General features: G+C 35.6%; 2 protein-coding genes across 2 annotated transcripts in view; both read left to right on the forward strand.

Moving 5' to 3' along the window:
* Positions 1–12207, forward strand: part of LOC137023486 (xaa-Pro dipeptidase-like) — a 73672-nt gene extending 61465 nt beyond the window's left edge. Inside the window, exons 10-15 of the mRNA XM_067390659.1 lie at positions 8143–8211; positions 8559–8636; positions 10243–10391; positions 10967–11151; positions 11275–11466; positions 11721–12207. Of these exons, the coding sequence (XP_067246760.1) occupies positions 8143–8211; positions 8559–8636; positions 10243–10391; positions 10967–11151; positions 11275–11466; positions 11721–11864 (817 nt within the window). The 3' untranslated portion in view covers positions 11865–12207. The remainder of the gene's footprint in view (positions 1–8142; positions 8212–8558; positions 8637–10242; positions 10392–10966; positions 11152–11274; positions 11467–11720) is intronic.
* A 4029-nt stretch (positions 12208–16236) lies between these two features.
* Positions 16237–17498, forward strand: LOC137022942 (xaa-Pro dipeptidase-like). Its single transcript, XM_067389412.1, has 3 exons — positions 16237–16404; positions 16526–16717; positions 16995–17498. Exons 1-3 carry the CDS (start codon positions 16237–16239, stop codon positions 17136–17138), a joined length of 504 nt encoding a protein of 167 aa, XP_067245513.1. The 3' UTR covers positions 17139–17498.
* The last annotated feature ends 6131 nt before the right edge of the window (positions 17499–23629 follow it).

Consider the following 23629-nt stretch of genomic DNA (forward strand, 5'->3'; position numbering starts at 1 on the left):
ATCAATAAATTCAATAAAATAATCAAAATAAAACAGTTACTAAATATGGAATTTATTAAAAATTGAAATAATTTTAAAATAATAACAACAATAAAAAACACTTACTAAAAATAAATCAAATAAATGTACAATTTCATTGTAAATTTAAATATTTATTAAATATGTAAAGTTAAAATAAATGTAAAAAGCAATTAAAATACTAAAAAAATAAAAATGTCATTTGAAATCAAAATACAACTATAGAATTTAATTAAATCATGAAAATGTAAAATTTAATTAAAAAAAAACGATAAAAAAAACACTAAAAATGTATTAAATTATTAATATGTAAACTTTGTAAAACACTGAAATTAAAAAATTATATACAGCTATGGAAAAAATTAAGAGACCACCTAACATTGATTTCTGAACTTGGAGTGGTCTCTTAATTTTTTCCATAGCTGTATATAAAAAAAATGTCACATTGAAATAGGTAATTTTATTATATAGAAGTAATTATGATTTAAAACAAATAAGTAATTAATTTACCTGCATGACATTTGACCATTAACGGTCATCAGAGAACCAGGAACATGCAGTGTGTGATTAAATTATTGAAATACTAACTTAAAATCTCAGGAGGGGGAAAAAAAGCATAAATTCCCAAGAAAGTTTGGGAATTAGTGCTTTAAAGAGAAAAAATATCAAACCAAACTCTAGAGCAATGCCTACTGAATTCAAAAACTATTGCTGCGTACCTTGCATTTAAATGCATGTTAGAGTGTCATGTTGAATAGTTTTCAATGCAGACAATGTCATCGCAGCTCGCTAGGATTTAAAACTAGTGTGTGTACAAACCCGATTCCAAAAAAGTTGGGACACTGTACAAATTGTGAAAAAAAACAGAATGCAATGATGTGGAAGTTTCAAATTTCAATATTTTATTCAGAATACAACATAGATGACATATCAAATGTTTAAACTGAGAAAATGTATCATTTTAAGGGAAAAATAAGTTGATTTTAAATTTCATGGCATCAACACATCTCAAAAAAGTTGGGACAAGGCCATGTTTCCCACTGTGTGGCATCCCCTCTTCTTTTTATAACAGTCTGCAAACGTCTGGGGACTGAGGAGACAAGTTGCTCAAGTTTAGGAATAGGAATGTTGTCCCATTCTTGTCTAATACAGGCTTCTAGTTGCTCAACTGTCTTAGGTCTTCTTTGTCGCATCTTCCTCTTTATGATGCACCAAATGTTTTCTATGGGTGAAAGATCTGGACTGCAGGCTGGCCATTTCAGTACCCGGATCCTTCTTCTACGCAGCCATGATGTTGTAATTGATGCAGTATGTGGTCTGGCATTGTCATGTTGGAAAATGCAAGGTCTTCCCTGAAAGAGACGACGTCTGGATGGGAGCATATGTTGTTCTAGAACTTGGATATACCTTTCAGCATTGATGGTGCCTTTCCAGATGTGTAAGCTGCCCATGCCACACGCACTCATGCAACCCCATACCATCAGAGATGCAGGCTTCTGAACTGAGCACTGATAACAACTTGGGTTGTCCTTGTCCTCTTTAGTCAGGATTTCATGGCATCCCAGTTTTCCAAAAAGAACTTCAAATTTTCATTCGTCTGACCACAGAACAGTTTTCCACTTTGCCACAGTCCATTTTAAATGAGTCTTGGCCCAGGGAAATGTCTGCGCTTCTGGATCATGTTTAGATATGGCTTCTTTTTTGACCTATAGAGTTTTCGCCGGCAGCGGCGAATGGCACGGTGGATTGTGTTCACCGACAATGTTTTCTGGAAGTGTTCCTGAGCCCATGTTGTGATTTCCATTACAGTAGCATTCCTGTATGTGATGCAGTGCCGTCTAAGGGCCAGAAGATCACGGGCTTCCAGTATGGTTTTCCAGCCTTGACCCTTACGCACAGAGATTGTTCCAGATTCTCTGAATCTTTGGATGATATTATGCACTGTAGATGATGATAACTTCAAACTCTTATATTTTTTCTATGAGAAACTCCTTTCTGATATTGCTCCACTATTTTTGGCCGCAGCATTGGGGGAATTGGTGATCCTCTGCCCATCTTTTTATACCCAATCATGTTGCCAATTGAGCTAATAAGTTGCAAATTGGTCCTTCAGCTTTTCATTATGTTTACATTTAACTTTTCCGGCCTCTTATTGCTACCTGTCCCAACTTTTTTGGAATGTGTAGCTGTCATGAAATCCAAAATGAGCCGATATTTGGCATGACATTTCAAAATGTCTCACTTTCAACATTTGATATGTTATCTATATTCTATTGTGAATAAAATGTAAGTTTATGAGATTTGTAAATTATTGCATTCCTTTTTTATTCACAATTTGTACAGTGTCCCAACTTTTTTGGAATCAGGTTTGTAAATGTCGGAGAGCAGTCAAGGTTATCCCACATGTAAGTCTCGACTGTCTCTCGTAAGACTTTGGTGTGGAGAAAGCTGGACGTGTCCCTCAGCCCTGCGGCAGGCCGGCGTGTTGGACCAAGATCAGTGCATTTGAGTCTGGCGTGCCGTACCGATGCCAGCGCTGAGGGATATCCCTGTGCAGAGGAGGAGTCTGGGATGCCGGAGGAATGGAAGCATTTCAAAGAAAAAGCACAAGCAGCCCACTCAGACTCTAACGGCTCTTTCCTCTGGGTGAACGTGAGCTATTCTGAGACGCCGTTTCGTACTGCAGCATACATGCAGCCGCAGTGTGTGGCGCTTTACTATTACAGGATGATGTTTGGAGTTATTTTAAACTATTTCTTTACATGGTGGCTGCTGTTTCAGTGTGTTTCAGAGTATATGCATTGTGCATCGGTTTTCAGTGTTGTTTGTTATTCCAGAGGAGTTTTCAGGCATCTGCAGCACCTTAAGTTGCATTTATTTGTATACTAGAGCACTTCACAATTCACAGAAAAATCATGATGTCACTGTTTATTATATCGTAATGTCTCCATGCCTTATAGGTGATATTGAAAATTAATATTTTATATTTATATTACATTAATGATCATTGTTGACACTAAATATTAATCATCTCTTATTACATTGAATATTAATGGGCATTGTTGACACTTAATATTAATCATCTCTTATTACATTAAATATTAATGAGCATTGTTGACGCTAAATATTAATCATCACTTTTGACATTGAATATTAATGAGCATTGTTGACACTAAATATTAATCATCACTTTGCGGCAGGTCACATTTATTTGTATATAAATTTGTATAGTGCTCATTAATAATCACTGTTGACATTGAGTATTAATGAGCATTGTTGACACTAAATATTAATCATCACTTTTGACATTGAATATTAATGAGCATTGTTGACACTAAATATTAATCACCTCTTATTACATTAAATATTAATGAGCATTGTTGACGCTAAATATTAATCATCACTTTTGACATTGAATATTAATGAGCATTGTTGACACTAAATATTAATCATCACTTTGCGGCAGGTCACATTTATTTGTATATAAATTTGTATAGTGCTCATTAATAATCACTGTTGACATTGAGTATTAATGAGCATTGTTGACACTAAATATTAATCATCACTTTTGACATTGAATATTAATGAGCATTGTTGACACTAAATATTAATCACCTCTTATTACATTAAATATTAATGAGCATTGTTGACGCTTAATATTAATCATCACTTTTGACATTGAATTTTAATGAGCATTGTTGACACTAAATATTAATCATCACTTTGCGGCAGGTCACATTTATTTGTATATAAATTTGTATAGTGCTCATTAATAATCACTGTTGACATTGAGTATTAATGAGCATTGTTGACACTAAATATAAATCATCACTTTTGACATTGAATATTAATGAGCATTGTTGACACTCAATATTAATCATCTCTTATTACATTAAATATTAATGAGCATTGTTGACGCTAAATATTAATCATCACTTTTGACATTGAATATTAATGAGCATTGTTGACACTAAATATTAATCATCACTTTGCGGCAGGTCACATTTATTTGTATATAAATTTGTATAGTGCTCATTAATAATCACTGTTGACATTGAGTATTAATGAGCATTGTTGACACTAAATATTAATCATCACTTTTGACATTGAATATTAATGAGCATTGTTGACACTAAATATTAATCACCTCTTATTACATTAAATATTAATGAGCATTGTTGACGCTTAATATTAATCATCACTTTTGACATTGAATTTTAATGAGCATTGTTGACACTAAATATTAATCATCACTTTGCGGCAGGTCACATTTATTTGTATATAAATTTGTATAGTGCTCATTAATAATCACTGTTGACATTGAGTATTAATGAGCATTGTTAACACTAAATATAAATCATCACTTTTGACATTGAATATTAATGAGCATTGTTGACACTCAATATTAATCATCTCTTATTACATTAAATATTAATGAGCATTGTTGACATTAAATATTAATCATCACTTTGCGGCAGGTCACATTTATTTCTATATAAATTTGTATAGTGCTCATTAATAATCACTGTTGACATTGAGTATTAATGAGCATTGTTGACACTAAATATTAATCATCATTTTTGACATTGAATATTAATGAGCATTGTTGACACTAAATATTAATCATCTCTTATTACATTAAATATTAATGAGCATTGTTGACACTAAATATTAATCATCACTTTGCGGCAGGTCACATTTATTTGTATTTAAATTTGTATAGTGCTCATTGAGTATTAATGAGCATTGTTGCCAATTTTCACAGTTCACAATGTGCAGAAAAATCATGTGATTATAATATCTTAATGTCTTCATGCCTTATAGGCATTGGTATAGGTGTTTGTCCATTCTGTAGTCACATTTTCAAAACTCTAAACACATTTAGCAGAACATCTGTCTGTTGTGACCACACCATTAACACAATTCATGTCGTTTTCACACAAAATGCAGTCAATTAACACGTTTCTTACATTTTATTTTCATATAAGCTTACCTCATACCAAAATCATGGATCTTTCTCATCTTATTTGCAAATGCTTAAACACAGCATGTCAGAAATGAAGACCTAATGTTCCAATCTTTAAATATAGGATAAAACCTCTACTTTTGCAACAACAGCAGCTCAAAAGTATTGAAAAAATATATCAAACAAATACTGAAATAATTGATACGCATTTTTAATTAGCAGATCACTGAAATATTGAGAAATAGCAGATTCCAGTCTCAGTTGGAAGCATAGTCAGGGGTTGAATTTATTTACATTACATGGACACACAGTAAAATAGGACTCTTTGAATCGGATTTGTTCAGTGCAGATGAGGAACAACGCAGAGAAGCAAAGAGAAAATAATATCTGGGTAAGGGAGAAGAATAGATGGAGGAAAGGAGAAGTTGGATCAGGACAAGGGAGAAGAAGAGGAATGGGAGAGGAGGAAGAATGTGTGCTGGATTGTGTTTTCCCCCCTTAAAGAAACTGAATTATAAAAACTATGGATTTCATATTTCCTTCAGGTAGTGATAATTTAGTTATATTTTGCGACCATAAAAACATTAAAGCAGTTATGATTGATGCTCACGTGTCCACTGTTGGCTCTTTCGACTGGTCTGCGGCTCCATACACAACAAACTGATGCACTGTGTATTCTGAACCTGCATCAACTTCTTGAGCATTTTGAGCTACAATATCACTGAACAGTAGTACATATTCTGCCGTATGAAAAGAGCTTGAATGGGGGAAATGAGCATCAAGGTGTTTCCTGGATGCTGGTTACAATTATCCCTCAATTAAAAGTACTTTCCATATCCAATCTCCAATTAGCGTGTGATTTAATCTAGAATAACTGGATCATACAGTCTATATTAAACACACACAGATCAAACCCTGAAGGAAGTGTTTCCCTGATCACTTCATTTCCTCATAATGGGAAAGAAACCAAGCCAAATTTTCATGAGCATCAGAAAGAATCATCTGAAATAAGAGTCACATGACCTTCACAATCTGACGCCTGCTGCGAACCTTCATTCTGCATCTGAGTGATTTCTGTTTGGCATGGGCTGAAATTAATTACAGCTCCATCAATTGTTATTTGCTCTTTCCCAAGAGAACAACAGTTCTGGCCAAAAACTGGCTTCATGTGCAATAACAAACTTCCTGTTTGTTCATAGTTTATATTACTTCTGTTAGTTTAATACAATATACTTAACTTTGGGTTACCTTTTTTAACCCAAAGTTAGAACCACTTTTAACTGCATTATGAAACGAAAGTTGAAAAAGGGGGTTAGTAACATTGCAACCTTGAGTGATGAAGCCCATGTACTGCTAGAATGTTAGAAGTCACTGAATATTAATGAGCATTATTGATATTGAATGTTGAGCATTGTTGACAATGAATATTAATGAGCATTGTTTGCATTGAATATTAAAAAGCCTTGTTGACATTAAAAATTGTCAACAATACACATTAATAATCACTGTTGACATTGAATATTAATGAGCATTGTTGACACTGGATTTTAATTAGCTTCGTCAACAGTGATTATTAAAGAGCATTGATAATATCAGTTTTGGCAATGAATATTAATGAGCATTATTGACACTGAATATTAATTAGCTTTATTGATATTGAATATTAATGAGCAATGTTGGCTAATTGCTCAATGCTCATTAATAATCACTGTTGACATTGACTATTAATTAACTGGATATTGATTAGTTTCAACAGTGATTATTAACGAGCATTGGTTACACTGAATATTAATTATCACTGTTGACATTGAATATTAAAGAGCATTGTTGGCATTGTATACTAAATAGCTAAAGTATATTGACATTGAAGATGAATACTTAGTGTCAACAATGCTCATTAATAATCACTTTTGACAATGAATATTAATGAGCATTGTTGACACTGGATATTAGCTTCATCAACAGTGATTATTAATGAGCATTGTTGGCATTGAATAGTAAATAGCTCTGTTGACATTAAAAGTTAATATTTAGTGTCAACAATGCTCATTAATAATCACTGTTGACATTGAATATTAATGAGCATTGTTGACAAAGAATATTAATGTGCACCGTTGACACTGAATATTAATGTGCACTGTTGACATTGTATATGAGTTTTGTTGACATTGAATATTAATCTTAATATTAAGAGTATTGTTAGTTTCAGTCTATGAAGAGGCCATTTTTCCATTTTGTTAGTGTGTTGCTGTGTGGTTGCTAGGGTTTATGAGTGGTTGTTAGGGTGTTGCTATGAGGTTGCTAGGGTGCCTGAGTGGTTGTTAGTGTGTTGCTATGTGGTTGCTAGGGTGTCTGAGTGGTTGTTAGTGTGTTGCTAGGGTGTCTGAGTGGTTGTTAGTGTGTTGCTATGTGGTTGCTAGGGTGTCTGAGGGGTTGTTAGTGTGTTGCTTGGGTGTCTGAGTGGTTGTTGCTATGTGGTTGCTAGGGTGTCTGAGTGGTTGTTAGTGTGTTGCTATGTGGTTGCTAGGGTGTCTGAGTGGTTGTTAGTGTGTTGCTAGGGTGTCTGAGTGGTTGTTAGTGTGTTGATATGTGGTTGCTAGGGTATTCTGAGTGGTTGTTAGGGTGTTGCTATGTGGTTGCTAGGGTGTCTCTGTGATCTGATCTGTGTGGCTCGGCCGGGTCCCTCCTTTAATGTGCATCTGTGGGATTTTCCACCTGTTTTATGGCACAGCAGATGAAAACCTCTCGTCTATCTGCTTCAAATCAGTGTGTATCTTGTTTTGTTGATGTGGAGATATGAATTTATCACTCAAGGTTTTCTGAGGCTGCCACTTTTTTCAATTGATATCGACTGACAGGCTCTTTCAGGCTCTTCATGTTGCATTTTACGATTTTAGTGCCGGTCACAGAGGAGAAATGAAAGCAAGGGGTTTCTGTGTTGCTTTTGGCTGATGCTTTGGATTCAGTTCTTTGAAATGTTCTCACTGAATTTAAAATAAGAATTGGGGTTAATGTCATGAAAATATTCTTACGCTGCAAAAAGTATTATTAAAACTAAAAATATGCATAATTTTCTTTATGAAAAATGCATTTTCTTTTCTTTCTTTTGGTTTTGTGCTGAAGTATTCACAGATGCTCATGTGAAATGTGTGTTTCAGTCTGTTCCAGCACTACTGTTACTCTCGCGGAGGGATGCGTCACACCTCGTACACCTGCATCTGCGGAAGGTAAATCACCAACACACACACATAGATCAGAGCCGGTCAGCCATCAGAGGCTGTTGTGTTCATTACTGATGTTACACACACAACACGACCTAACAGTGCAACGACAGACCAGAGGACATCAGATCATCTGGACAGATAAATACACTTCAGACATGTTTCAGATTCAGTGTTTAATGCATAATTCACCTAAAAATGTTTGTGAACCTGCAAAACTAGAAAAAGCACTATAACATTGTAGTGCACGTGACGTGCATTATTTATAAGTCTTGAAATCACATGATTGTGTGTGATGAACACTTTTTCATGCATATTCTGGTCAGTTATTTTACATGTTTAAACTCCAACAGTGGGAATAACTCCTCCGTCCTGCATTACGGACACGCCGGAGCTCCCAATGACAAAACCATCCAGGATGGAGACATGTGGTGAGTTTATGAGCCTCTTTTCCCTTGTGTTTCATGATTACTTGAATTAATTGTGTTCTATATCAGCTGTGTTGTTGATTCCTGCTGGTTTACAGTCAGTGTAGTGATGAATATTTCACTCGTCAGTGTTCAGACTTCATGATCTCTTTATGAGCAGTTGCACACTGACCCCTGGTGGACAAGAAATGCAAACACACTTTTGCAAGCACATTTTTGAAAATCATGATGGTTGCATTATTTGAAGTAGAAGATGATTTATTACATTCAAATAATGTGTATGTCTGACATCATCCATCTTTAAATTACAGTTTTCAGGAAATTATTATTTTGAAAACATTCAAATTCTATACATTTAAATTCTATATCCATTAACAAAAAGACATTGAAGTGATATGAAGATGTGCAGAATTTCAGTATTTAGTGATATTCTTACATTTTTGTCATTTATTGCATTAATATCCTGTACTTTGAAAAACAACATTGTAAGTTGTATGTTAAATGGTTTGTTGAAATCTATATATCAATATGGAAATGGCTTAGCAAATGTCAGATTTTTGGTGATACTGTTCATTTAACCCTTGTGCGTCAAAAAAAAAGTTACACATAGGTGCAAAATAGACAAAAATGTCATAAAAATATGATTTATTAATATTTTTTTCCACTTCCACTGATGTCAATTTTTTAACCAGCATCTGTTCTATCTAATTTTAAGAACTGTAACCCTTTAAATGCTGGTTTGTTTAAATAATGCCGTAGGTGTTTTTTATGAAAAAATTAAAAATAGTAGTTTATTTTCATAAACTAAATGCTAAGCAGAATTTTTTTTCTTTGCTTATTAGATTCTTCGGTGTGACAATGAAGAACAACAACATTAATTTTGAGGGTCCATAATAGACTAAAATGTCCATGCCAAAAAACTGTAATAGAAATATTATATATTCATGTTTTTTTCCACTTTCACTGACTGTTTTTTTTTTTTATCAGCATCTCTTCTATTCATAATTACCAAACATTCATGCATTTTCAGAATTTTAACGCTTTACAAATCGTAAAGCGTTAAAATTCATCACTACACTTTACATCTTGCAAACAATGAAATGATCAACCCCTCACAAAGCGAGTATTTCTTTTATATGCCAAATTTGAAAATATGGCACAATCTAGTAAAAAATTGTAAAAATGTAAAATTTGAAGCCTTGCTGATAGAATGAATGCCTATTTGCAAATATTGTATCATTTTATAGTCAAATGGCCCTGGGTTAAAAAATTGCAGGACATTTTTGTCCTTAAGGTCCTGAGTGTGAGTATTTTTTGTACGGAGGGTAAAATTGATTTTTTGAAGGAAATGAGGGTAAAATATTAAAATTCCAATAAAAATAAACACCTGAGTCAAAATTCATGTAGTTGGCATTAACAAAGGCACACTTATAACAAAAAATAAAACTGAAATGGACAAAAAAATAAATAATAATTATAAACCTGGAGTACTCTGTATTTGATGGTGTCACCAAACCAAATCATAAAACTAAACCCGAGCCATAAAGGTGTTTTTAGATCTGGTCAGAGGGAAATATTCCTATAAAACCGTCTGATTGTTTCCTGACAGTCTGTTTGACATGGGCGGAGAGTATTACTGCTACTCCTCCGACATCACCTGCTCCTTCCCGGCCAACGGCAAGTTCACCGCCGACCAGAGAGCCATTTATGAAGCCGTGCTGAAGTCCTCCAGAGCCGTGATGGCCGCCATCAAACCAGGTACAAACACTCAGAGTCACCATACCAAACACTAGCAGCAAAACTACAGAGAATAAACAGAACTGATTCTTTTCTGACACCAAAATTACTGACCAAATCTGTGACTGTCTGATCTACACTAACAGTCAAAAGTTTGGGGTCAGTAAGATTGCAATAAAGTTGCATTTATTTATTTGATCAAAAATACAGTAAAAATGTGAAATATTTTTACAATTTAAAATAGCTGTTTTCTATGTGAATATATAGTAAAATATAATTTATTTCTGCGATTCAAAGCTGAATTTTCAGCATCATTACTCCAGTCTTCAGTGTCACATGACCCTTCAGAAATCATTCTAATATGATGATTTGCTGCTCAAGAAACATGCAGTTTAATGCATCTTTGTAGAATTAAAGTATGCATGTGTTTCTTAAATATGAGTTTTATTATTTAAGAATGCACTTCCTAAAAGAACAAATAGACACTGCATTTGGTTTAAAGTTCAAGAGAGCTTCAGTCCTCTGCTGTTATATGACCTCTGACCTCAGTCTAATGCCGTTCTGAGCTCTGAAGTGTCTGTGATGTCACCGGTCAGGTGTGAAGTGGACGGACATGCATCGTCTGGCTGACCGGGTTCACCTGGAGGAGCTGGTTAGGATCGGGATCCTGCGTGGGAAGGTGGAGGAGATGCTGAAGGTTCATCTGGGCTCCGTGTTCATGCCGCACGGACTGGGTCACCTGCTGGGCATCGACGTCCACGACGTGGGAGGATATCCAGAGGTCAGTTCTGAGCCTTTCATCAGATGTTTTCCTCTTTATTAAAGTGTCTCTTTTCCCCTCACTGAGGTTCATGTATGATGTTAGCACAGATTCAGTTCAGGTGTCTGTGTTTCTGGTGTTCAGGGCACCGAGCGCGTGGACGAGCCGGGGCTGAAGAGTCTGCGGATGGGCCGTGTGGTGCAGGAGCGCATGGTCCTCACGGTGGAGCCGGGAATCTATTTCATCAACCACCTGCTGGATAAAGCGCTCAACTCTCCGGATCAGTGCGGCTTCATCAACAACGACGTCCTGAATCGCTTCCGCGGCTTCGGCGGGGTCAGAATTATTACAAACTAATCATTTATTCCAGTAGATTCATATCAATCCATAACTAGTCCTTTCTTTAGCACCATATCATTTTTGCATGTTATTTTGCTAATGATTTGTTAATATTGCATGCTATAATGTATGCATAATTACATATATCATGAATTATATACAGTATAGTTTTAATATTTCACTTTCGAAACACTTTTATGCATGTTTATGCATGCACATGAATATTGATGATCATGTGAGTGTCTCTTCAGGTGCGCATCGAGGATGATATCGCTGTGACGGCTGACGGCGTGGAGCTGCTGACCTGCGTTCCTCGAACCGTGGAGGAGATCGAGGCGTTCATGGCGGAGGAAACGTCCAAACCCTTCAGTGCCATCAGCAGCCAGAAATTCTGAGATGATGATGATGATGATGATGATGATGACACTCCTTTCTTCAGCATATCAGTCTTTAACCTTTATCAAAGTAAATGAGTCTTTGATATTTCATTATAAAGGGAATCACATGACAGCTTCTGTTTGTCTGACGTCTCTTATAGAAATCAGCATCAAATGAATTACAGGATCGTTTCTGCTTTCATGAAGCAGCTGTGCAACATTTTCAGAGTTTGAGATTCTTAATAAAAGCAGATCTGAACTTTATTTAGCTTCACTTTAAAGAACTTTACTCAGTTCATTTGCTTTTTATCCTGTATACTTTGTGCAAGTTTGTAAGAAAATGCAATGCTTATTTTTAATAAACATCTGATTTTTCTAGCATCATTTATGAAATGTGTACAAAATTTTATTTACTATTTCATAAAATTCTGTCATGTTGTTTTTCGTTGTGATGAATTTCAAGTATACAGATGACAAAAATGCTTTCTATCTTTTCAACTCATTTCTCTGGGAGCAAATAAACAAATACAGTTGAGATGAACAAAATAAATGATGGAAACGGATCACTGACATTGACATTAAAGAGTCGCACCCTAACGATGACTGATCAACTCCCTGTATTCAGCTGATTTACTGGAAACTCCATTAAAGAGAAGTCAGGTGATTTAACGGCAATCTTAGTTCTGTAACCATCAAACTCGTTTCACACGAATGTAAACAAGTACAGCTGGAATCTACTGGAATGAAGAAAGACAATCTTCAAAACTGATTGACAGGATCACAATTCAGTAACATTCAAAACACACTAAAATCTGATAATGTTCCTGGTGAGATTCTGTGCTCTGACCCTGAACTATCAGCAGAATAAAGTCTGATTTACGTTATTCAGTTTATTCTGGCCAAGAACCGCCTGCTGAGATGAGAAGAGATGATTAACTGACGTTAAATAATGTTTGTTTGTTTTTACATGTTTTTAGGGGCAGATTTGTCTGAAAAGAGCAATACAAAAACAGACAGATGTGTCAAATAATGCTGTGGCAGTTTCCACAGATGATTGAGATTCTTTCACAGATATTACTCAGAAAACATGCTGATCAAACGATTCAATGCCACTAAACTTCACCTAATTCAAAAATAGTTATCTGCATGATGCCTGCTGCCTTTAGGGTCAGTGATGTTTAATTTAAATTACATGTAAAATAAAGACATGTTTTGATGTAATGGTGTTTTCTGGAAGGGACTAAAGAACAAAGTATTTTTATCAGCTGAAAGGAAGAATACTAATGTTGTTATTAAGTTAGATAGACATTATATAACAGCTTCAGGTTGTGTTTTAGTGTTGGTAACATGTCCCACATTTGGTTTGTTTGTTGGTGGTCACCCTAATCATAGTGGACTGAGGGTTTGCTGGATGAAATGTTACTGTGTGATTTGTGTGGATTGTAACCTGCAGGTCTCACTGTACACACTTCATCATTTAGTGTTGTTTCATTTGTTTGTTTCCTGCAGTTCAGTGTGATTCTGCTCTTCTCTGAAACTGCATCTCTTCTCTGAAATGATTCTAATGATGTTTCATTTTCAAGTAAGGGCGGACACTCTTAGGTATGTTAGATCGAGAGATACACAGGACTGATACTGTCCAACCGGTTCAATGTCTAACCTGCTCCACCAGATTTACATTTGAATCAAATACATAGCTGAAATCACATGGAAACAGGATGATTATTGTGCATGGTCAGGATAATTTATCATTTTTTTCTTCTTTTGACTATTTACTATATACCTTTTACTTATCTATCTTTCCGACCCAGAGTAAAGCCATATTCCCACTTTATGGGTTGTGATATTCTGCTCCGGAGCAGGTTTGGCATCGCTTTTGTAGGCTCATAAAAAAATATGGTCTAATAAGTATATTCAGGGTAAATTGGATGCTATCAGAAATATAGAAGCCCAACCGATGCTGAAAAGCAGGACAAGCTGTTATTTACACAGGTCATGTCATATTCATCCAATCAATTATACTGACAGCAAAAATGTGAAAGAATGTTAAATTCACCATGAAATAAAGAGCTTGTCCAGCAAAGGCATTGACATATAGCATATATAACACACTATCAACTGGGAGGAAGGTGAAGAATTGAAGAGTTTTTATATTATACGTTTTGGAAATGGTATATAAAAGCCATGTTGAGAGTATTTTAATGTTTAATATTAAAGCGAAGTGAGGAATAAGAAAAAGTTATACATTAAATAATAGGATGGTGGCAAACACAGCTTGATAAACTGTATTTGCGTTCAATTCATACTGTAGAAGTACAACAAAGGTTTTATCTGATTCCACACACCCACTTTACTCTAAATTTGTGAAGCTTCCTTCTGGAAGAAGGTTCTGTATAAGGTTGCCAGAGTTTTAAAAAAATATTTACAAACTTACTTTTATACCAGTGGCAAGCAGGACAATGAATGGAATTAAGTGTAAGAAACTTTTGTGAGAATAAGAACCTTTTTTTAATTGTTGATTATAATTATTGTCTTAACTGAGTATATCTTCTGTGTTTTATGAGGAAAACAGAATGCCATCCATTTCCACATTGGTGGAAAATAAAGTTCAATCAATCAATATCTGGGACTTTCAGGCAAACTCGAAACCTACAAATCCAGGATTCATTCTTAACCCATGCAGGAAAAAGACTGAACAGTGTAAAACATGAAAAAGTTATGCTAAGATTCTGTTAACCCGGGTTTAGAATGTTTCTGGTTAACGAGTGTAAAAAGTGACGTGTAGCCAATTATGGTGTCCCATATTTGGAACCTTTGGGTTACAAGTCCGACTCTCCAACCATTGCCCTATAGAGCCCTATAGAGTACCTATACCTATATAAAAGCCCTAAAGAGAAAAGTGTGAAAAAGTGAAATGAAGTGACCAAGTATGGTGACCCATACTCAGAATTTGTGCTCTGCATTTAACCCATCCAAGTGCACACACACACCGTGAACACACACCCGGAGCAGTGGGCAGCCACTGGGGGTACGGTGCCTTGCTCAAGGGTATCACCTCGCTCCATCCATTAGGCCACGACTGCCCTATAATTGTCCAGCTGCAGTGCTTTGGATTACTGTAGTTGACATGAATGTATATGGTTATCATTCTGTGGCAAATACAGTATTAAAAAACACAGCATCAAAAGATTCATAACGCTCCGAAGCTTCATGAAGCAGTGTTTTAAAATCGGCCATCACTAAATAAGTCGTTATTTTGTTTTTTTGGCGCACCAAAAATATTCTCGTGGCTTTATAATATTAATATTGAACCACTGTACTCACATGAACTGATTTAAATATGTTTTTAGTACATTAATGGATCTTGAGAGAGGAAATGTCATTGCTGGCTATGCAGGCCTCACTGAGCCATCGGATTTCATCAAAAATATCTTAATTTGTGTTCTGAAGATGAATGAAGGTCTTACGGGTGTGGAACGACATGAGGGTGAGTAATTAATGACATTATTTTCATTTTTGGGTGAACTAACCCTTTAAAGTAGAAGCTGATTTACTACAATCAAATTATATTTATGTCTGACATCATCCATCTTTAAATGACAGTTTTCAGGAAATTATTTTGAAAACCAGAAAAAGTCTCAGGAAGTACTTGCATTTAAATTCTATATCCATAAACAAAAAAAGTCATTGAAGTGATATGTAGATGCACAGAATTTCAGTATTTAGTGATATTCTTACATTTTTGTCATTTATTGCATTAATATCCTGTACTTTGAAAAACAACATTGTGAAATGGTTTGTTGAAATCTACATATCAATATGGAAACAGCTTAGGAAATGTCTTTTTATGTGATTTTTGGTGATACCAAAATTACTGACCAAATCTGTGACTGTCTGATTTACACTAACAGTCAAAAGTTTGGGGTCAGTAAGATTTTTTTCATGTTTTTGAACATGCTGCATTTATTTATTTGATCAAAAATACAGTAAAAATACGAAATATTTTTAAGATTTAAAATAGCTGTTTTCTATATGAATATATAGTAAAATATAATTTATATCCAGTGATCAAAGCTGAATTTTCAGCATCATTACTCCAGTCTTCAGTGTCACATGACCCTTCAGAAATCATTCTAATATGATGATTTGCTGCTCAAGAAACATGCAATTGAATGCATCTTTGTAGAATTAAAGTATGCATGTGTTTCTTAAATATGAGTTTTATTATTTAAGAATGCACTTCCTAAAAGGACAAAATGACACTGTGTTTGGTTTAAAGTTCAAGAGAGCTTCAGTTTTCTGCTGTAAAATGACCTCTGACCTCAGTCTAATGCCGTTCTGAGCTCTGAAATGTCTCTTATGTCGCCGGTCAGGTGTGAAGTGGACAAACATGCATCGTCTGGCTGACCGGGTTCACCTGGAGGAGCTGGTTAGGATCGGGATCCTGCGTGGGAAGGTGGAGGAGATGCTGAAGGTTCATCTGGGCTCCGTGTTCATGCCGCACGGACTGGGTCACCTGCTGGGCATCGACGTCCACGACGTGGGAGGATATCCAGAGGTCAGTTCTGAGCCTTTCATCAGATTTTTTCCTCTTTATTAAAGTGTCTCTTTTCCCCTCACTGAGGTTCATGTGATGTTAGCACAGATTCAGTTCAGGTGTCTGTGTTTCTGGTGTTCAGGGCACCGAGCGCGTGGACGAGCCGGGGCTGAAGAGTCTGCGGATGGGCCGTGTGGTGCAGGAGCGCATGGTCCTCACGGTGGAGCCGGGAATCTATTTCATCAACCACCTGCTGGATAAAGCGCTCAACTCTCCGGATCAGTGCGGCTTCATCAACAACGACGTCCTGAATCGCTTCCGCGGCTTCGGCGGGGTCAGAATTATTACAAACTAATCATTTATTCCAGTAGATTCATATCAATCCATAACTAGTCCTTTCTTAAACACTATATCATTTTTGCAGGTTATTTTGCTAATGATTTGTTAATATTGCATGCTATAATGTATGCATAATTACATATATCATGAATTATATACAGTATAGTTTTAATATTATAATCAGAAGCACTTTGAATTCAGATATTAGAAACAATGTTTAGGCTATTTTAATGCACATGAATATTGATCATAATGTATCTCTGTCTCTTCAGGTGCGCATCGAGGATGATATCGCTGTGACGGCTGACAGCGTGGAGCTGCTGACCTGCGTTCCTCGAACCGTGGAGGAGATCGAGGCGTTCATGGCGGAGGAAACGTCCAAACCCTTCAGTGCCATCAGCAGCCAGAAATTCTGAGATGATGATGATTATGATGATGATGATGATGACACTCCTTTCTTCAGCATATCAGTCTTTAACCTTTATCAAAGTAAATGAGTCTTTGATATTTCATTATAAAGGGAATCACATGACAGCTTCTGTTTGTCTGACGTCTCTTATAGAAATCAGCATCAAATGAATTACAGGATCATTTCTGCTTTCATGAAGCAGCTGTGCAACATTTTCAGAGTTTGAGATTCTTAATAAAAGCAGATCTGAACTTTATTTAGCTTCACTTTACTCAGTTTATTTGCTTTTTATCCTGTATACTTTGTGCAAGTTTGTAAGAAAATGCAATGCTTATTTTTAATAAACATCTGATTTTTCTAGCATCATTTAGAATTGTGAGCAAAATTTTATTTACTATTTCATAAAATTCCGTCATGTTGTTTTTCGTTGTGATGAATTTCAAGTAGACAGAAGATGACAAAAATGCTTTCTATCTTTTTTCAACTCATTTCTTTGGATGCAAATAAACAGATACAGTTGAGATGAACATAATTAATGATGGAAATGGATCACTGACATTGACATTAGAGTGTCGCACCCTCATGATGACTGAGCAACTTCCTTTATTCAGGTGTTTTATTGGAAAGTTCATTAAAGAAAAGTCAGGTGACTCAACAGCAATCTTGGTAACACCCTGAAACTATAGTTTCACACGAATACTTTCACAGATATTACTCAGAAAACATGTTGATCAAACGATTTGATGCCACTAAACTTCACCAAATCCATTATTTCTTCCACTATAACTGACGGTCAATGCTGTCTGAGGATGGTCAGTGTGGAAATGCCCTCGATCACTGTGGGGATCATAGGGTTTGCTGGATGAAATGTTACTGTGTGATTTGTGTAGATTGTAACCTGCAGGTCTCATTGTACACACTTCATCATTTAGTGTTGTTTCATTTCATTTGTTTGTTTCCAGCAGTTCAGTGTGATTCTGCTCTTCTCACGAAACTGCATCTCTTCTCTGAAATGTTTCTAATGATGTTTCATTTTCAAGTAAGGGCGGACACTCTAAGGTATGTTGTAGATCGAGAGATACACAGGACTGATACTGTACAACCGGTTCAATATCTAACCTGCTCCACCAGATTTACATTTAAATCAAATACATAGCTGAAATCACATGGGAACAGGATGATTATTGTGCATGGTCAGGATAATTTATCATTTTTTTCTTCTTTTAACTATTTACTATATACCTTTTACTTATCTATCTTTCCGACCCAGAGTAAAGCCATATTCCCACTTTATGGGTTGTGATATTCTGCTCCGGAGCAGGTTTGGCATCGCTTTTGTAGGCTCTTATGAAAGAAAAAATATGGTTTAAAAAGTATATTCAGGGTAAATTGGATGCTATCAGAAATATAGAAGCCTAACCGATGCTGAAAAGCAGGACAAGCTGTTATTTACACAGGTCATGTCATATTTATCCAATCAATTATACTGACAGCAAAAATGTGAAAGAATGTTAAAGTCACCATGAAATAAAGAGCTTGTCCAGCAAAGGCATTGACATATAACATATATAACACACTATCAACTGGGAGGAAGGTGAAGAAATTGAAGAGTTTTTATATTATAAGTTTTGGAAATGGTATATAAAAGCCATGTTGAGAGTATTTTAATGTTTAATATTAAAGCGAAGTGAGGAATAAGAAAAAGTTATACATTAAATAATAGGATGATGGCAAACACAGCTTGATAAACTGTATTTGCGTTCAATGCATACAGTAGAAGTGCAACAAAGGTTTTATCAGATTCCACACACCCACTTTACTCTAAATTTGTGAAGCTTCCTTCTGGAAGAAGGTTCATAAGGTTACCAGAGTTTTTAAAAATATTTACAAACACACTTTTATACCAGTGGCAAGCAGGACAATGAATGGAATTAAGTGTAAGAAACTTTTGTGAGAATAAGAACCTTTTTTTAATTGTTGATTATAATTATTGTCTTAACTGTGTATGAGTATATCTTCTGTGTTTTATGAGGAAAACAGAATGCCATCCATTTCCACATTGGTGGAAAATAAAGTTCAATCAATCAATATCTGGGACTTTCAGACAAACTTGAAACCTACAAATCCAGGATTCATTCTTAACCCATGCAGGAAAAAGACTGAACAGTGTAAAACATGAAAAAGTTATGCCAAGATTCTGTTAACCCAGGTTTAGAATGTTTCTGGTTAACGAGTGTAAAAAGTGACGTGTAGCCAATTATGATGTCCCATATTTGAACCTTTGGGTTACAAGTCCGACTCTCCAACCATTGCCCTATAGAGCCCTATAGAGTACCTATACCTATATAAAAGCCCTAAAGAGAAAAGTGTGAAAAAGTGAAGTGACCAAGTATGGTGACCCATACTCAGAATTTGTGCTCTGCATTTAACCCATCCAAGTGCACACACACACCGTGAACACACACCCGGAGCAGTGGGCAGCCACTGGGGGTACGGTGCCTTGCTCAAGGGTATCACCTCGCTCCATCCATTAGGCCACGACTGCCCTATAATTGTCCAACTGCAGTGCTTTGGATTACTGTAGTTGACATGAATGTATATGGTTATCATTCTGTGGCAAATACAGTATTAAAAAACACAGTATCAAAAGATTCATAACGCTCTGAAGCTTCCTGAAGCAGTGTTTTGAAATCGGCCATCACTAAATAAGTCGTTATTTTGTTTTTTTGGCGCACCAAAAATATTCTGGTGGCTTTATAATATTAATATTGAACCACTGTACTCACATGAACTGATTTAAATATGTTTTTAGTACATTAATGGATCTTGAGAGAGGAAATGTCATTGCTCAGGCCTCACTGAGCCATCGGATTTCATCAAAAATATCGTACAGTTTTTGCCCGTTGCTTGAACACATTTTGCAAAACTTCGCTCATTGTGCCAAAACTCTACACACAAGTAAACATGACACAACACTGGGAAATATACCATTCATATCTCTGTCAAATTGAAACTCTGCTATCAAAACGTAACATTCCTTTGTCAAAATGTAACTCTGATGACAAAATGACACACACTTGCATCATATGAATACACTTTCAGATCAGGGGGAACACACTAGTCTACTTATATAAAACACTGCAGTCTTTAATTTTCTCTGTTTTTATTCAGTTCATCAGTTAGCATTCTGTGAAGCTCAATGCAACACTTAGATTTTGTTCTGCTTTTTTTTTCCAACAAAGTTTTTCACAACAACCAAAAATGAAAGAACTGAAAGGTTACAAATGACATCAACTCAATACTGCACATCACAATACTATACAGGACAGTAAAGTAAATGCAGTAACGCAAAAATAATACAAAAATAAAACAAAATACACTACTGTAAATACAGGAAAACAGGCCAATTGTGCGTGGGTGGGATTATAGATCCTGCCGTCTGTTTGGGTCTGGCCACATGATCCACCACCATTGCTCTAATATCATCTGAAATATTGTTCAGTGCATAGCCTCTTTGACCATGTCCTACTCCTCTCTCTCTTTGTCTTCCTCTTCCTCCATCTCTTGCTCTCCATGCTTGCAAAGTTCTCAAAATGGCTTAACTGAGGCCTTTTTGTAGCTGGCTGATTGGTGTTCATTGGTGTTCAAGTAAGTGTTTTGAGGTGTGTATTTGAGTGGTTGCAATTACCCGATGTGTTTTGTATTTTGGATGCATGTGTTTTCCAAATGGCACCCTGAGATTTCATTTTTGAACGAAGTGTTTTATGTATGAAATAGAGTGTAGTGTGCAGGACCAAGTGTGTTGCATAAAGGAGTAAGTGTGTTGCAGAATTGCAACTAGAGTGCAAAGCAGCACAGAAAGCATTTGTGGTTGCAGTATTACACAGTACAAAAGAAAATAAATACATCAACCATGTGTAGTTGTACAGAAACAATGGTTGTGTTTAAAAAAGGAAATCAAGATACTCCTGTTATATTTTTGTGTTACATAGAGAATTGTGTGTTGTGTTTTGCAAAAAGTGTTTTATGAAATGGAAAACTGAGTCAAAGGCCGAGAATGAGTGTGTGGTTTTGCAGATTTGGTGTGTGGTTCTGCTGTTTGAGTGTCAGGTTTCAGATATTGTGTGACAAGTAAGGATTTTGTGTGTAAGCAGTTGAAAAAAACTGTAATATATGATTTGAGCTAAAGAAACAAAATGTATGACACCATTATTGCCAGATTTTATCACTGTTTAGAAATGTAGTGTGCAATCTTGGCAAACAGTTTTGAATATTTCTTTCTCAATTCTAGCAGATTCCAGCTGTGCTTGCTTGCACACGTGTACAACAACGGTTTGTTACACAACTAAGATTGATGTTGAGTCACCTGACCTTTCTTTAATGAGCTTTCCTGTAAATCACCTGAATAAGAGAGTTGATCAGTCATCATGAGGTGTGACACTTTAATATCAGTGTTATTGTGCTGGTTTTCATCGTTAATCATGTTCACCTCATAGCTTTTATCTACATCCAGAGAAATGAGTTAGATGCTTTTTGAAGTTGTTCTGTCTTTTAACTTGAAATTTATCACAACGAAAATGATAGTTCATCCTCCTCACAAGTCTTGCTTTCTTACAACAAATTGTCTTTTTTTGTTTGTTTGTTTGTTTGTTTAAAAGCGCCTGCTAAATGAATGTTAGTTTGATTTGGGATTGTTAACTCAATATAGATGCTCATAGTCACATAAGTCTTGAGCTGGGAGGAAACAATCATCAGGTGGTTTTCATAGTGTAACTGCAGTCTTTTGCCTGTGATTTGAGTGGATTGTGACCTTTATGTCTTGTCTTTACCATTTAGCATTGTTTCATTTCTTTAGGTTTGTTCCCAGCTGTTCAGTTGTGATTCTTCTCATGAAACTGCATCTCTTCTCTGAAATGTTTCTAATGATGTTTCATTTTCAAGTAAGGGTGGGCACTCTTAGGTATGTTGTAGATCTGGTTGTGTCAGATGTTAAACTCCTTATGATTTTACTGTATCGTTATTGTTTTATTGAATCAGAGCTGCAGTCACATCCACAGGACTGGTAGAGTCGGACCTGCTGAACCAGATTTAGATTTGTACCAGAGCAAAATTTAAACCAAATACATGAATGAAAAATCATATGGGGACAGGATGATAATTTTAACATGCTTTCTACTTTTATATATATATATTTGCTTGTCTGTCTGTGATTGGGTTGGTTCATTTAGCTGTTGTTTGGGACAAATCTGAACAGGCTTGTCATGGCACTTTTCAAGGATGCACTATTATATCATTGAGCACCTGTTGCGGTCAGATTGGCTGCTGAATTTAGCTCATAATTATTACAGAATTTTCTCTGTTTTTATTAAGCAGGATGAGTGCTAAAGTGTGATGTAATCATCATAATCTTGATCTCAAATGGAAAATAACCTGGTAAGATTGATGAATGAAGGAGTGAATCGTGAAAGATTAATCATGACTGAAGCTGAACACAGGAAGCATCGTGAAAATCTCAGTGTTCACAATCAGTGCTGAACATCTGGAGCTAAAATACTCATCATGATACTTCATATTTCACAAACAAGACAGCTTCTGTTTGTATGACGTCTCTAATGGAAATCAGTATCGCAAATGAATTACAGGATCATGTATGCTTTCATGAAGCAGCTCTGGAACATTTTCAGTGTTTAAATTTGACTTTAAGTGTTTAAATTTCTGAATAAAAGCAGCTCTGAACTTTAGCCTGACTTGGCTTGACATTTTATCCTTTTGGCAAGTTTGTAAGACAATGCAATTATTTTAATAAACATCAGATTTTTCTAGCATTATTTACTATATGATATTTACTAATTCAGTCATTTAAATCCCATATAATTTGTTTTCATCAAACTAAAGTTGGTGGAATAGCAGTAAACAGAGACAGGAGGGGGAAAATTATACTCAATATGACTGTATGAATGAAGCGCTATTACAGTAGTTCAATGATCCAGTCTCCTTTTGATTTTGACCCTGAAATGTTCATATATGATCTGGACTGTCTAAAAGAAGAAATAAAGAGCTCCTCAAACTCACCAGTCTTTACAACAAATTGTCTTTTTTGTTCAAAAGCCATTTTAAAGACACTTTCTAAAGTTTATTTAAAAATAAATCTCTTCTGCATTCTGCTCTAGCTTTGTCCACTCCTGTATTTTTTATACTTTAAACTTGGCATTGTATACTATTATTGTTGACTCTTATGACAAATCTGTTGTTTATCCTCATTTTTGATAAAAGTGCCTTTTAAATGAATAAATGTAAATGTTTGGTTTTGTGTTGGGATTATTTAGAGGAAGGTCAAGTTTTGTTGATTGTTCCAGTAACATTGCTAACTCAATGTAACTTAATTTAGGTGAAGAGAGTCACACGAGTCTTCAGCAGTTAACAGGGAGGAAATGGTCACTTCATCACTTTGGGAATCATAGTGGACTGAGGGGCAGCTGATTTGGTTGGATTATATAA

The sequence above is a fragment of the Chanodichthys erythropterus genome, chromosome 7 (genome assembly GCF_024489055.1).
Source record: "Chanodichthys erythropterus isolate Z2021 chromosome 7, ASM2448905v1, whole genome shotgun sequence".
In the NCBI taxonomy this organism is placed as follows: Eukaryota; Metazoa; Chordata; class Actinopteri; order Cypriniformes; family Xenocyprididae; genus Chanodichthys; species Chanodichthys erythropterus.

Bases quoted from the DNA above. Each gene is read 5' to 3' on its own strand.
- LOC137022942 (XM_067389412.1), top strand. From the start codon at position 16,237: ATGCATCGTCTGGCTGACCGGGTTCACCTGGAGGAGCTGGTTAGGATC. The intron at 16,405-16,525 runs GTCAGTTCTGAG...TCTGGTGTTCAG, and splicing joins ACGTGGGAGGATATCCAGAG to GGCACCGAGCGCGTGGACGA. The intron at 16,718-16,994 runs GTCAGAATTATT...CTGTCTCTTCAG, and splicing joins GCTTCCGCGGCTTCGGCGGG to GTGCGCATCGAGGATGATAT.